This window comes from Oncorhynchus tshawytscha, linkage group LG14 (genome assembly GCF_018296145.1).
Source record: "Oncorhynchus tshawytscha isolate Ot180627B linkage group LG14, Otsh_v2.0, whole genome shotgun sequence".
NCBI lineage: Eukaryota > Metazoa > Chordata > Actinopteri > Salmoniformes > Salmonidae > Oncorhynchus > Oncorhynchus tshawytscha.
In genome coordinates this window covers 4629987-4642894 of record NC_056442.1, presented here as the reverse complement: position 1 = coordinate 4642894, position 12908 = coordinate 4629987, and the positions used below count along the sequence as shown (strand labels likewise).

At 43.7% G+C, this 12908-nt stretch overlaps 1 protein-coding gene and 1 long non-coding RNA gene across 5 annotated transcripts; both read right to left on the bottom strand.

The window, feature by feature from the left end:
• Positions 1 to 572: 572 nt before the first annotated feature.
• On the bottom strand, positions 573 to 5186 carry gng7 (guanine nucleotide binding protein (G protein), gamma 7). Of its 3 annotated transcripts, none has more exons than XM_042296887.1 (3): positions 4982 to 5186; positions 4591 to 4698; positions 573 to 2662 (listed from the first exon to the last, which is right to left on the bottom strand). In XM_042296887.1, exons 2-3 carry the CDS (start codon positions 4669 to 4671, stop codon positions 2537 to 2539), a joined length of 207 nt encoding a protein of 68 aa, XP_042152821.1. In that variant the 5' UTR covers positions 4672 to 4698; positions 4982 to 5186; the 3' UTR covers positions 573 to 2536. The 3 variants fall into 3 exon arrangements, with proteins under 3 accessions (XP_042152821.1, XP_042152823.1, XP_042152822.1); XM_042296889.1 differs by having other exon boundaries at positions 5145 to 5163; XM_042296888.1 differs by lacking the exon at positions 4982 to 5186 and having other exon boundaries at positions 4591 to 4917.
• A 50-nt stretch (positions 5187 to 5236) lies between these two features.
• On the bottom strand, positions 5237 to 7557 carry LOC121839241. 2 transcript variants are annotated; one of them, XR_006078767.1, is made up of 4 exons: positions 7420 to 7557; positions 5459 to 5648; positions 5392 to 5422; positions 5267 to 5281 (listed from the first exon to the last, which is right to left on the bottom strand). It is a non-coding gene; the product is annotated as an uncharacterized LOC121839241 (long non-coding RNA). The 2 variants fall into 2 exon arrangements; XR_006078768.1 differs by lacking the exon at positions 5392 to 5422 and having other exon boundaries at positions 5237 to 5281.
• Between the last annotated feature and the right edge of the window lie 5351 nt (positions 7558 to 12908).

The following is a 12908-nucleotide window of genomic DNA, read 5'->3' as shown; positions in this document are numbered from 1 at the left end:
TTCCTGACCATGTGACTTGACCAGGTAAAACTCCTGGTCCTAACCAGCATACAACACAATACACCACAACAAGGCAAACCATCAATCAACCAATCAATCAAACAACCAATCAATCAAAATAACCGTCCGTGGAATGAATGAATTAAGAAATAACAATATTCTCCCTCAGATAATCACTTTTAAAAGACATTAGGAAACTGTGTGTGTGTCTGTCTGTGTGCGTGTGAGAGAGAGACAGTGATTTAATGGTTCAAGTTTGTTTCTCACAGTGCTGTGCCTGTGTATAAGAAGCTATGCTATGAGTACGGCCACTTCACTGCTATGTAGATGTGGTTGGCTCCCCATTTGGTCACTAGGGGTGTGTGTGTGTGTGTGTGTGTGTGTGTGTGTGTGTGTGTGTGTGTGTGTGTGTGTGTGTGTGTGTGTGTGTGTGTGTGAACCTGCCTCAAGTTGAATGAGGAAACAGACTAAATTCTGACAGAAGGGAAACATTTACGCAAAAATTGAACATCCACAGAAAAGATTCTGCAACAGGCTGACATTCAATTAAAGCGCATTTTGTTTTTTGGGGGTGGAAAAAGTTTGATGCACTTTGATTGATTTCTGGCCTAAGTTTTATCTTACAAACACTGTACAGTTCGATAATAATACTCGACTGACCTGCTTCCATTTAGAAAGAAACTCAAACCAAACCCCAATACAGCTACTCTCAAAACGTATCACTTCTGTACATGGCTTTAAGAAAGTTTATACACTTTTGTTTTTATTTTCTCTAGTGTCTTTTACATTTTTTACAATCAAGTTTGGTTTGGGAGTAGAGGAATAGGACTGTGGAGGTGGGGACACGGGACACCACTTTGTAATTCGCTCTTGTTCCTCAATAGAACACACGATGAGCCAATAAGCAAAGCCCATGAATTGATGCTTGCTCTCATTGTCAGAACTAGTGATGTATCTAACCACTGATATAGGATCAGATATTTGTACACCCCCCTTATGGTTCAAGTTAAGATTGGGGATGATAATCTGATCCTAGATCTGTGGTTAAGGTAAACTTTTGCCTCAAGTGTAAGTTAAGGAGTGAATGGAAACCTACAGTATCTGCTAACTGTATGGCAATAAATTCACAAAATATTGAAACGATAAGTAATTAAAAAACATATATATATATACTTCTGGGGTTAAAAACGTGAACAGTTAGCCTCTCAGTACTCGTCAGTACTCAAGATAGAAGTTTCATTAGGCTGCGTTTACACAGGCAGCTAAATTCTGAACTTTTGGCCAATTATTGGGAAAAAGAGCTGATCTGATTGGCCAAAAGACCAATTAGTGGACAAAGATCTGAATTAGGCTGCCTATGTAAACGCAGCCTTTTAGACAGATCTAGCATCAGATTACCCTCTCTAAATCCTAACCTTTACCATTAGAGGGAAAACACAAGACTGATCTTAGATATATAGGGGCAACTTACTCCACAAGTTGACACAGCTGGAGTTTTGGCCGATAGAAAACCCACTGACTAAGAAATCAAAACCAAAGCAGTAACACTGTTGATCGATAACCGTCGCTAGAGTGGGAGTGTATGTGGCCTATGCTTTAGCTCAGTGGGCTAACGCAGTCTTGTGGCATTGCAGATGATCCGGGTTTAAACACAGTGGGTACATATGCAGCATGTACCAACCTGCTCAGTGTTTACACTGCCATGTTCACAAAAACACAATGTCTTGTGGAAACACTGACATTACCGTTGACCCAAGGTTTCAGGAAGGGGCCATCCCCATTGTGATACTTAGCAAGTCAGTGGCAAGTCAGCCACTATATGGCTAACAAACACACCGCGTATAGCCACGGTGCTTTAGTGATGGGTAACCATGCCTGAGACCTGAAGACTTATATTAACTTCCACGGCTAATGGCTAGGCTTTAGCTGAGAGGGCTAACACAGCTTGTATCACACGAACGACCCAGGTTTTACACCAGATTGGTCACACATAAACCGCCACCTCACCAGATACTGCTATCAATCAATCGATTAATCAATGAATCAATAAATCATTGATTCACTAAAATACATGCTATACATCAGCCTATAACTTCATGTAGGCGACTGTGGATTCCTATTAAGATAATTGTCCTAATCCCTTTTTGAAGTAAATCTACCATCTCCACTTGAGTGTCACTATCTCTGTGGGTAAGTCAGTAACCAGTATCAGGTAGGGCTGCATGTTAGTGCAGGCTTACCCTCAGCACCACAGAGACACAACTCAGGGCTAATATCACTAATGTGGCAACGTGGTCTGTAAACACAGACACCGCCCCCTAGCTGTGGCTATTGAGTATGGCGCTTTTCCAGAGTGGCTATTTCGTTTCTCTGTGTGTGTGTGTGTGTGTGTGTGTGTGTGTGTGTGTGTGTGTGTGTGTGTTGTATGTATAGCTTGACAGAGCTGGGCCTTGTTGGCTGTTGCAGAGTCAGCCAGTGGGAGTGTGTGTGTGGGCAGAGGTGTGTGTGTGTCTGATGTGCAGAGATGAGTGTGCAGCTATAGGATGATGCAGGGTTTCTTGTCTTTGAAAGGGTTTTCTGACGTTGGGATGCCAACGAGGAGCGGGTCGTTACGGGCGTGCTGCTCACAGTAACTCATCAGGTCTGCCGCTGCCTTAGACACCTGGGGGGAGAGAGAGAGAGAGACAGAGAGAGAGAGAGGGGGGGTAGAGGGAGAGAAGGGGGATAGGGTGAGAGGATGAGTGGAGAGAGAAAGGAGGCAGGGAGAGGGATATTGTGATGCTTTGGCAACAGTGGACTGATCCTTACAGTGGATTGCTTCTTAGAGTGGATTGCTCCTTACAGTGGATTGCTCCTTACAGTGGATTGCTCCTTACAGTGGACTTCTTCTTACAGTGGACTGCTCCTTACAGTGGATTGCTCCTTACAGTGGATTGCTCCTTGCGGTGGATTGCTCTTACAGTGGACTTCTCCTTACAGTGGATTGCTTCTTACAGTGGACTTCTCCTTACAGTGGTTTGCTTCTTAAAAGTGGATTGATCCTTACAGTGGACTGATCCTTACAGTGGACTGATCCTTACAGTGGATTGCTTCTTACAGTGGATTGCTTCTTACAGTGAATTGCTTCTTACAGTGGACTGATCCTTACAGTGGATTGCTCTTACAGTGGATTGCTCTTACAGTGGATTGCTCTTACAGTGGATTGCTTCTTACAGTTGATTGCTCTTACAGTGGATTGCTCTTACAGTGGATTGCTCTTACAGTGGATTGCTTCTTACAGTGGATTGCTTCTTACAGTTGATTGCTTCTTACAGTGGATTGCTCTTACAGTGGATTGCTTCTTACAGTGGATTGCTTCTTACAGTGCTTCTTACAGTTGATTGCTTCTTACAGTGGATTCTTACAGTGGATTGCTCTTACAGTGGATTGCAGTGGATTTCTTACAGTGGATTGCTTCTTACAGTTGATTGCTTCTTACAGTGGATTGCTCTTACAGTGGATTGCTTCTTACAGTGGACTGATCCTTACAGTGGATTGCTTCTTACAGTGGACTGATCCTTACAGTGGATTGATCTGTACAGTGGATTGCTCTTACAGTGGATTGCTCTTACAGTGGATTGCTTCTTACAGTTGATTGCTCTTACAGTGGATTGCTCTTACAGTGGATTGCTTCTTACAGTGGATTGCTTCTTACAGTTGATTGCTTCTTACAGTGGATTGCTCTTACAGTGGATTGCTTCTTACAGTGGACTGATCCTTACAGTGGATTGCTTCTTACAGTGGACTGATCCTTACAGTGGATTGATCTTACAGTGGATTGCTTCTTACAGTGGACTGATCCTTACAGTGGATTGCTCTTACAGTGGATTGCTTCTTACAGTGGAATGATCCTTACAGTGGACTGATCCTTACAGTGGATTGCTTCTTACAGTGGACTGATCCTTACAGTGGATTGCTCGTTACAGTGGACTGAACCTTACAGTGGACTGATCCTTACAGTGGACTGATCCGTACAGTGGATTGCTCTTACAGTGGATTGCTCTTACAGTGGATTGCTTCTTACAGTTGATTGCTCTTACAGTGGATTGCTCTTACAGTGGATTGCTCTTACAGTGGATTGCTTCTTACAGTGGATTGCTTCTTACAGTTGATTGCTTCTTACAGTGGATTGCTCTTACAGTGGATTGCTTCTTACAGTGGACTGATCCTTACAGTGGATTGCTTCTTACAGTGGACTGATCCTTACAGTGGATTGATCTTACAGTGGATTGCTTCTTACAGTGGACTGATTGCCTTACAGTGGATTGCTCTTACAGTGGATTGCTTCTTACAGTGGACTGATCCTTACAGTGGACAGTGGACTGATCCTTACAGTGGATTGCTTCTTACAGTGGACTGATCCTTACAGTGGATTGCTACAGTGGATTGTTACAGTGGACTGATCCTTACAGTGGATTGTGGACTGGATTGCTTCTTACAGTGGATCCTTACAGTGGACTGATCCGTTACACAGTGGATTGCTACAGTGGATTGCTCGTTACAGTGGATTGCTCCTTACATGCTAATAAAAACCTTAGCGTTGACACACACCTTAATACGTTCGATCCCTGCCTCGATCCTCAGTTGTTCCACCAGTTTCCTGGCCTGCGCGATGTTGTTATTGGTTGACATCCTGATCCATCAATACACACACCCCCACTATGGAGAGGGGGAGGGGAGAAGAGAAGGGGGGAGAGAAAGAAATCATTTAAAAGCAGCTTTATACTGCCCTCGTGTGGTTTTCTGCTACAGTCATCGTGTTTTTTTCCCCCTCAGGCTTGAATGTACATTTACTGTCCTAAATCACACACACACACACACACACACACACACACACACACACACACACACACACACACACACACACACACACACACACACACACACACACACACACACACACACACACACACACACACACACACACCAGTCACACACACACCTAGCGGATGGTGTGCAGTTCGGAGGGCCAGTCTGCACCAAGGGCCAGACAGGTGTGTGTTGGGTTGGTAGCCAGGTGTACCAGGTAGGGCAGGTGTGTGTTGGGTTGGTAGACAAGTGTACCAGGTAGGGCAGGTGTGTGTTGGGTTGGTAGACAGGTGTACCAGGTAGGGCAGGTGTGTGTGCAGGGGAAGGACTGATGGACAGGAGTGGTTGTGACCTCAGGTGAGGTTGGGTCACTCAGGTCAGATGGACAGGAGTGGTTGTGACCTCAGGTCAGATGGACAGGAGTGGTTGTGACCTCAGGTCAGATGGACAGGAGTGGTTGAGGTCAGATGGACAGGAGGGGTTGTGACCTCAGGTCAGATGGACAGGAGACAGGAGGGGTTGTGACCTCAGGTCAGTTGTGACCTCAGGTCAGATGGACAGGAGGGGTTGTGACCTCAGGTCAGATGGACAGGAGGGTTGTTCAGATGACCTCAGGTCAGATGGACAGGAGGGGTTGTGACCTCAGGTCAGATGGACAGGAGGGGTTGTGACCTCAGGTCAGATGGACAGGAGTGGTTGTGACCTCAGGTCAGATGGACAGGAGTGGTTGTGACCTCAGGTCAGATGGACAGGAGTGGTTGTGACCTCAGGTCAGATGGACAGCTGTAAACCTTCACCTCCTGCAGAGTAGAAGTTTCACATTATTAATATCACATACACAGTACAGTGAAATAGCTTTCTTGCAGACTCAAAACCCAACAATGCGATAATCAATAACAATGTAATACCAGAAAAAAAACACACGAGAAATAAGAAGAAACATGGAGAACACAATAAGTAAGTATACAGGGTCAGTTCCAATACCATATTTACAATGAGCAGGGATACTGGAGTGATGGAGGTACTGTAGATTTAACATTTGGTGACTATTATGTTACAGTCATATACACGTTTCAACTACATAGTAATTTATAACTGTCTTTCATTTCTTTTGGATTCACAGAAACAAGTTAATTGTGTCATGTGCTAGAAAGTTCCCATAGTATCAATACATTCATGTTGTCACAGAGCTGTAGAATAAAGTACTGTACCAAACTATTCACCAGAAAATATGTGCCTCTCCCTCCCTCTTTCTCACTCACTCTCTCTCTGTCTTTCTCGCTCTCTCTCTCTCAGGAGTCCTGCTGTAATTACTCTACTGTGGAGGACCTTGAGATTAATGGCTCTAATTAGGGCTGTGTGTGAGTGAGTGAGTGAGTGAGTGAGAGAGAGAGAGAGAGAGAGAGAGAGAGAGAGAGAGAGAGAGAGAGAGAACATTATGTATGAGCTACTAACTATATATAAAGTTTGACAGTTTAAAGGCAGTAAATGTGCATGATAAAATGTAAGGCATGCAAAGAAAACGGTCATACATGCTGTCATATCCGTTAAAACGTTTCAGAAACGTTAGGCCTATAGCCCGCCTGTTAACACAGAGCTAATTCCATAGGCCTGTTGGTGTTCCAACTAGTTTCAAGCTTTCCCGACGAGGGTATATTCTCTCATTCCCAGACAAAGGGTAAGTGACCTGAAGCATTGTTTGACAGCCTATATGATTTATTTTTCGACACTCCGAATTATATCCAGGCCTATAGCCAAAGAATAGCCAGTTATAAACAGTTCCGTCGTGTCTTGTGCAGTGTTCTAGTATAGACCATCACATTAGTAGGCTAACATGATTAGACAATACACGGTATTGATTTGACGGTATTTATCAGTTCATGGCAATTCCACTGGTAGGCAAATGAAATGGCTGAGCATCCAATATGGACCCTATAGCTGACGCGACACGCGTAAATTCCCAACAATGGACTACATGGGTCTCTCTGTGTGTGTGTGTGTGTGTGTGTTGTCCCTGCATGCCTGTCAGCCTGTTCTGCCGATTTAAAACAGAATGCGGGCATTTTGACGGATGAAACAGTGTACTATTCCTCGGCCACGCGCGCACACGCACGTATAGGCCTACTACGGTAATAGGCCTACAGCATAGTCGAATCTCAGCCGGAGAATAGGTTGTTGACATGTCGTTAGAATGCTTATGGACGCTATTCGCCTGTTGGAAATAATGCATGTCTTGCAAATAGCCTATTATGCAAATGTGACACTTCCCTCAATAAAACATCCAGCTGTTTAGACATCGCTGCTTCCCTCTGATCTATCAGCTACAGCGTGCGCTACCGACGTTTTGATAACGTTTCTCCCACAGACCCTGTCCCCCAGTTTCTCTCCTCCCCACCCTCTCTCTCCGCCCTGCCTTGGGAAACCCGAATTCGTGACTCTCTCTTCCCCATAAACGAGACCGTTTCCATGACCAAAATCGGGAAGGCAAGAGCACATAAACCGCAAATAAGTACACGGTTCTGTAAAGAGGTGATATAAACAGATAAAATAGAGTGATATTTCCCAACTCACCTCCGAATGCGCTGTATTCCTGATTTAAAGGGGCAGTTTCGTCGGTTACACAGTCCGTTCGTTCAATCTCGGTTTTTACCGAATCAAACGCCACCCCCTCTGTTGGCTAGCGGTGTCTGTCCACCCTATTCCCCTCCCTCCCTTACTCCGTCACTTCTGACAGCCAGCTAGCGCTCTCAAAACAAATGGGTTGATTCAGAGCATAAAGCATGAAGTTGCACTTAGACGTCTATCTAGGTTCAGTTTAGCGTTTTTTCCCACCGATGGTTAAGGTTAGAATTGGGGAGGATGAACAGATCCTAGATCAGTGGTTACGGGAGTTCAATAAGATGGCCCTTGTTCCAAATCGAAAACCAATCGGTATTGTACAATTGCATAAACATTTAGATTGTGGTGCTTTATGTAGAACTATCGAACATCAGATATTCATGTAAGTATTTTCTCTTTGACGTCGTATGTGCCCAGAGTGTGAGCTGCTTTCAATGTATCCGCATCTGGCCACCGAATTGATACAGTATCAAGCAGCAGGGTGCAGTAACACATATACACTCAGGGAGGCGCCCTTACGCAATGTTATTTACAAAGAGAAATGACACTTCATTCCGACTGATATACAAGCTACTTACTAGGCCTAGTTGGTAGACAGAAAATCTCTGCCGTATTTTCACCTAAAGTGAAAATACACACACACACACACACACACACACACACACACACACACACACACACACACACACACACACACACAGACAGACAGACAGACAGACAGACAGACAGACAGACAGACAGACAGACAGACAGACAGGAGGCAGGCAGGCAGGCAGGCAGGCAGGCAGGCAGGCAGGCAGGCAGGCAGGCAGGCAGGCAGGCAGGCAGGCAGGCAGGCAGGCAGGCAGGCAGGCAGGCAGGCAGGCAGGCAGGCAGGCAGGCAGGCAGACAGACAGACAGACAGACAGACAGACAGACAGACTCTGCAGGCCCAGACATCTCTGCAGGCCCAGTTTTCCCCTACAGTGGCAGTCTATAGTCATTCCCCACCAGAGAGCTAAAAATAGCAGGGAGAGGTGAGAGAGAGAGAAAGGGAGGGAGAGAATGAGAGAGCAAGGGAGGGAGGGAGAAAGAGAGAGCGAGGGAGGGAGGGAGGGAGGGAGCATTTACCGCATTGGCCTCATTTCTACTGAAGTATGAAATTATGCTGATGGTACATTTAGCTTTCATTTCCTCTCCTTTGATGTCTCTCTCTCCTTTCTCTTTTTCCCTCCATCTTTCATCCATCTCTCTCACTCGCTCTCATTCCTCTCTTTCTCCCCTCCCTCCCTCTGTCTCTCCCTCCCTCTTGCTCACCCCTCTCCCCTCCCTCTCTCCCTCTCCATCTCTCTCTGATGTGAGCAGCAGCAGTATCAGATGTAGCTGAAGCACTAACACAAACTACAGAACATTGCAGTACGCTAAGAATCTAGATCATTACTGAATTGGAATTCTCACAGTACCATTTGGATTCTAGATCAGTACTGAATTGGAATTCTCACAGTGCCATTTGGATTCTAGATCAGTACTGAATTGGAATTCTCACAGTACCATTTGGATTCTAGATCAGTTTAGCAGTATATGAGCATGTAACAGAGGTCATTTGGTGAACCAAACTCAGGTGAACACAGTTTTGTGGCACGCAGATGACCCGGCATTAAACCCAGTTGGTCAAAAGACTAAGGACTGTATTTCTGTTAAATCAGCTGGGTTTAAAATCCTCCCCATCACCCTGAACTGTTACTAGTCAGTAGCCCCCAGTAGGTGCTAAAATGATGTGATGTTATCTAAGAGCATTGTCATGGTTATGTGTTGAAACCACAATGGCCATAGTCTCTCTATACAATATATGACTCATGAGTGGTGACTAAAGGGACATATACACACTCTCTCTCTCTGACTCTCTCTCTCTCCCTCTGACTCTCTCTCTCCCTGTTCTCTCTTCCCACCGCTCTCTGACTCATAGAGCCTGTGAGAAACTCCTCTCCATGAGATGGCTGTTAACTTCATTATACCCTGGGCCGGGTGTGTGTGTGTGTGTGTTGTTTGTTTTATAGTCTCCATGTTAAAAGAGGGTCTACTTTGTTTGTGTTTTTGATTGAGTATGTTAAAACAGTGTTGATGGGTGTTGTATGTAAACAGCATTATGTCAGTGATGTTAGTGGCTAATTAGTTACACTTACACAAAGATGGCATCAAGAGTGTGTTTGTGTAACCCCAGAGGCACGTGAAGGGTGTGTGTTGCCCTCATTAAGATCCTACAGAGGGATGCTAACCTCAGGTCTCCTCACATTACAGCCTGACACACACACACACTCTGCCTAGAAAATCTACGGTTGTCGTAACGCATCACCTGGGTCACACCACATTCTGACACGGCAACCGTAGCAGTCACTGGGTCGCCATAGCAACCACATTGGGTGAAGAATCCTCAAGCAGATAGAGAAAGAGAGAATGTGCTTTGCTTTGCTTTGCAGGCATGCTGTCAGGGAGTGGAGAACAGTATGACACCGTATGAGGCTGCAAGCTGTTGTCATGGTGCCTTCAAGACAACTGGGATCTCTGAAAAGAAACAAGCTCTAATTGGGAAAAATCGTGATGTCAGTGATCTTCAGGTCAGAGAAGTCGGGGCTCTAGGATGGATGCCCGAGTTTGACTTGTAATTCTGAGTTGGATGTCCTTTCCAAATTATTTTTCACCATTCAGAGTTCTTTAATTTGGTCTTTTTTTGGAGGGATGAAAATCAAAAGACTTCAAAATCAGAAGTCGGAGACTTACTAGTTCCGAGTTGTGTTGAGCGTACCATCAGTCCACGTAACCGACCTGGTATCAAACCCGGTTATCTATACCAGGGTTTCCTATACTCGGTCCTATACACCCCCCCGGGTGCACATTTAGTTTTTTGCCCTAGCACTACACAGCTGAATCAAATAACCAGCTCATCATCAAGCTTTGCTTATTTGAGTCAGCTGTGTAGTATTTGTATTTATTATGGATCCCCATTAGCTGCTTCCAATGCTGCAGCTACTCTTCCTTACAATACATTCCCAACACACTGTGTGCCCTCAGGCCCCTACTCCACCACATATCTACAGTACTAAATCCATGTGTAGTGCTAGTGCAAAAACCAAAACGTGCACCCATGGGGGGCCCCAGGACCGGGTTTGGGAAACCTTGATCTATACAATGCAAGACCATTTCAGCCCACTAAGCAAAATCCTAGGTGCTCAATATAGGAGCCAACAGTAGTCTTCAGGTCATCTTTCTGTCATTTCACACACATTGTGAAAGGAAATATCACACAAGAGGCAGATTCTTAACTGTTGTTTTTATTAAGAAAATCCTTTTGCAGAGTCGATATGATAATTTCTTCATATACATAATATCTTATAGTTAGGATGCATTGCCACAGTACATTATAGTTGGAAGACTATTGCTAGAATAAATAGCTAGAATAATAATTCATTATAATAACAACTCTTAAAAATAAAATAAAAATGTCTATACATGATCATTATGTTAAAAAAAAGGTCCAAACAAAAACATTTACAAAAAACAATTACACTTTTCAAACCAAAGCCATTATTAATGCAGAAGAATTATAATAATAAAATACAAATATGTTCATTTCACAGTTTGCATCCTTATTGGTTCTCATGCTGGCTGGGAACACTTATTGGGGCCATGCAGGGAGGGAAGGACAGAGGTTAGTAGAACTACACTACCCAGAAGTCATTTCACCCCTCAGCGGCCCGGTCCAGAAAAAACTTCGAGGCACTTCCACATTTTGTGTTTGGCAGAGCAGACAAGTGTAAACAATATGGCGGAAGTTCCCTAAAGCCTAATAGTTAACTCTGTCCCCTATCCAGTCCCTTCAGATATTTGAAATGCTAAGGGCAAGGAGTTGTTTCTGAGCTGATAGTATGATCTTGGGTGATGCAAAAATTCCAAACTGCATCCCTGGTAGAATTGAGTTTCGAGAACATGTTTCTGATTAACTACACTCAATTAACTACTCTTCCCATAGTCCTTTGTGCCACTTCTCTTCTGCAACATGACCAGTACCCAGTTTCCAGCAACATGACTTTCTGATAACACACATCAGTGAAAGGATGTAGGGGCTTTTTCAGGTAGAAACTACATAGAACAGACAACTCTCTGGCTTGTATAATCTATTCTAGAATCATATCAGCTCTGTTGTGTGTTTCGATCTTGGTTTTGATTCAGCCATACAGCAGCCTCTTTGTCCATTCCTGAGTCATTATAGGAATGCTCTTTGAACCCATTCGTAACTTGACATACAACAAAATCAGACTTTCACATAAATCATGTTATTGATATATTTGTGAGGAAAGTAGTTGTGTGTGGATCTCAAGACAGGATCCAGCACTCTAAAACTACACACGTGAAAAAAAGAAACCCCTTACATTGGTTCATCTCTGGAGGACTCCGCCCATTTGGGCTCTGGCCAGTCCCCCAGGTGCTCATCCAATGAGGTGAGAGATCTTCCTCAGTGCCCATCCCTTCTCTGATTCTAATAACATACTGTGGAATCACAGTTGGCAGCTCTACCTTTTCACTCCTAAGAGAACCACACTACCCACAATCTTTTGAAGAGGGCCATGATGTCACCATTCCCTAACGTTCCTAAATCCTCTATCGAGTCTATAGCCACCTCCAGCTATATAACTAATTGCTATTTACAGCTATCTGCAGATGTGGAGTGGAGGGGACTGGTAAAACTAATAGGAAGTGTACAACAGACGGGTTACAGGGTGACACAGTAGTGCAGAAAAACAGACAATGTCCAAATCTCACGACACCCTATTCCCTATGTAGTGCACTACTTTGACCAGAATCACATGGGATCGGGGATAAGGTGCCGCATGAGACGCAGATGAGGTTTCTATGGCACAAAGGACTGCTCGCTGTTTGATTGGTATGCATGTATATATATATATATATATATATATATATATATATATATATATATATATATATATATATATATATATATATATATATATATATATATGTGTGTGTGTGTGTACACACAGTGGTGTTAAGTACTTAAGTAAAAATATTTTAAAGTATTACTTCAGTAGTTTTTTTGGGTATCTGAACTTTACTATTTTTGACAACTTTTACTTTACTACATTCCTAAAGAAAATTTACTTTTTACTCCATACATACACACTCCATACACCCAAAAGTACTTGTTACATGTGTGCTTAGAAGGACAGGAAAATGGTCAAATTCACACGCACTTATCAAGAGAACACATGGTCATCCCTACTGCCTCTGATCTGGCAGACTCACTAAACACAAATGCGTTGTTTGTAAATGATGTCTGTACATGTTAAAAACAAGAAAACAGTGCCATCTGCTTTGCTTAATATAAGGAATTTGAAATTATTTATACTTTTACTACTTAAGTATATTTGACCAAGTCCACTGACTTT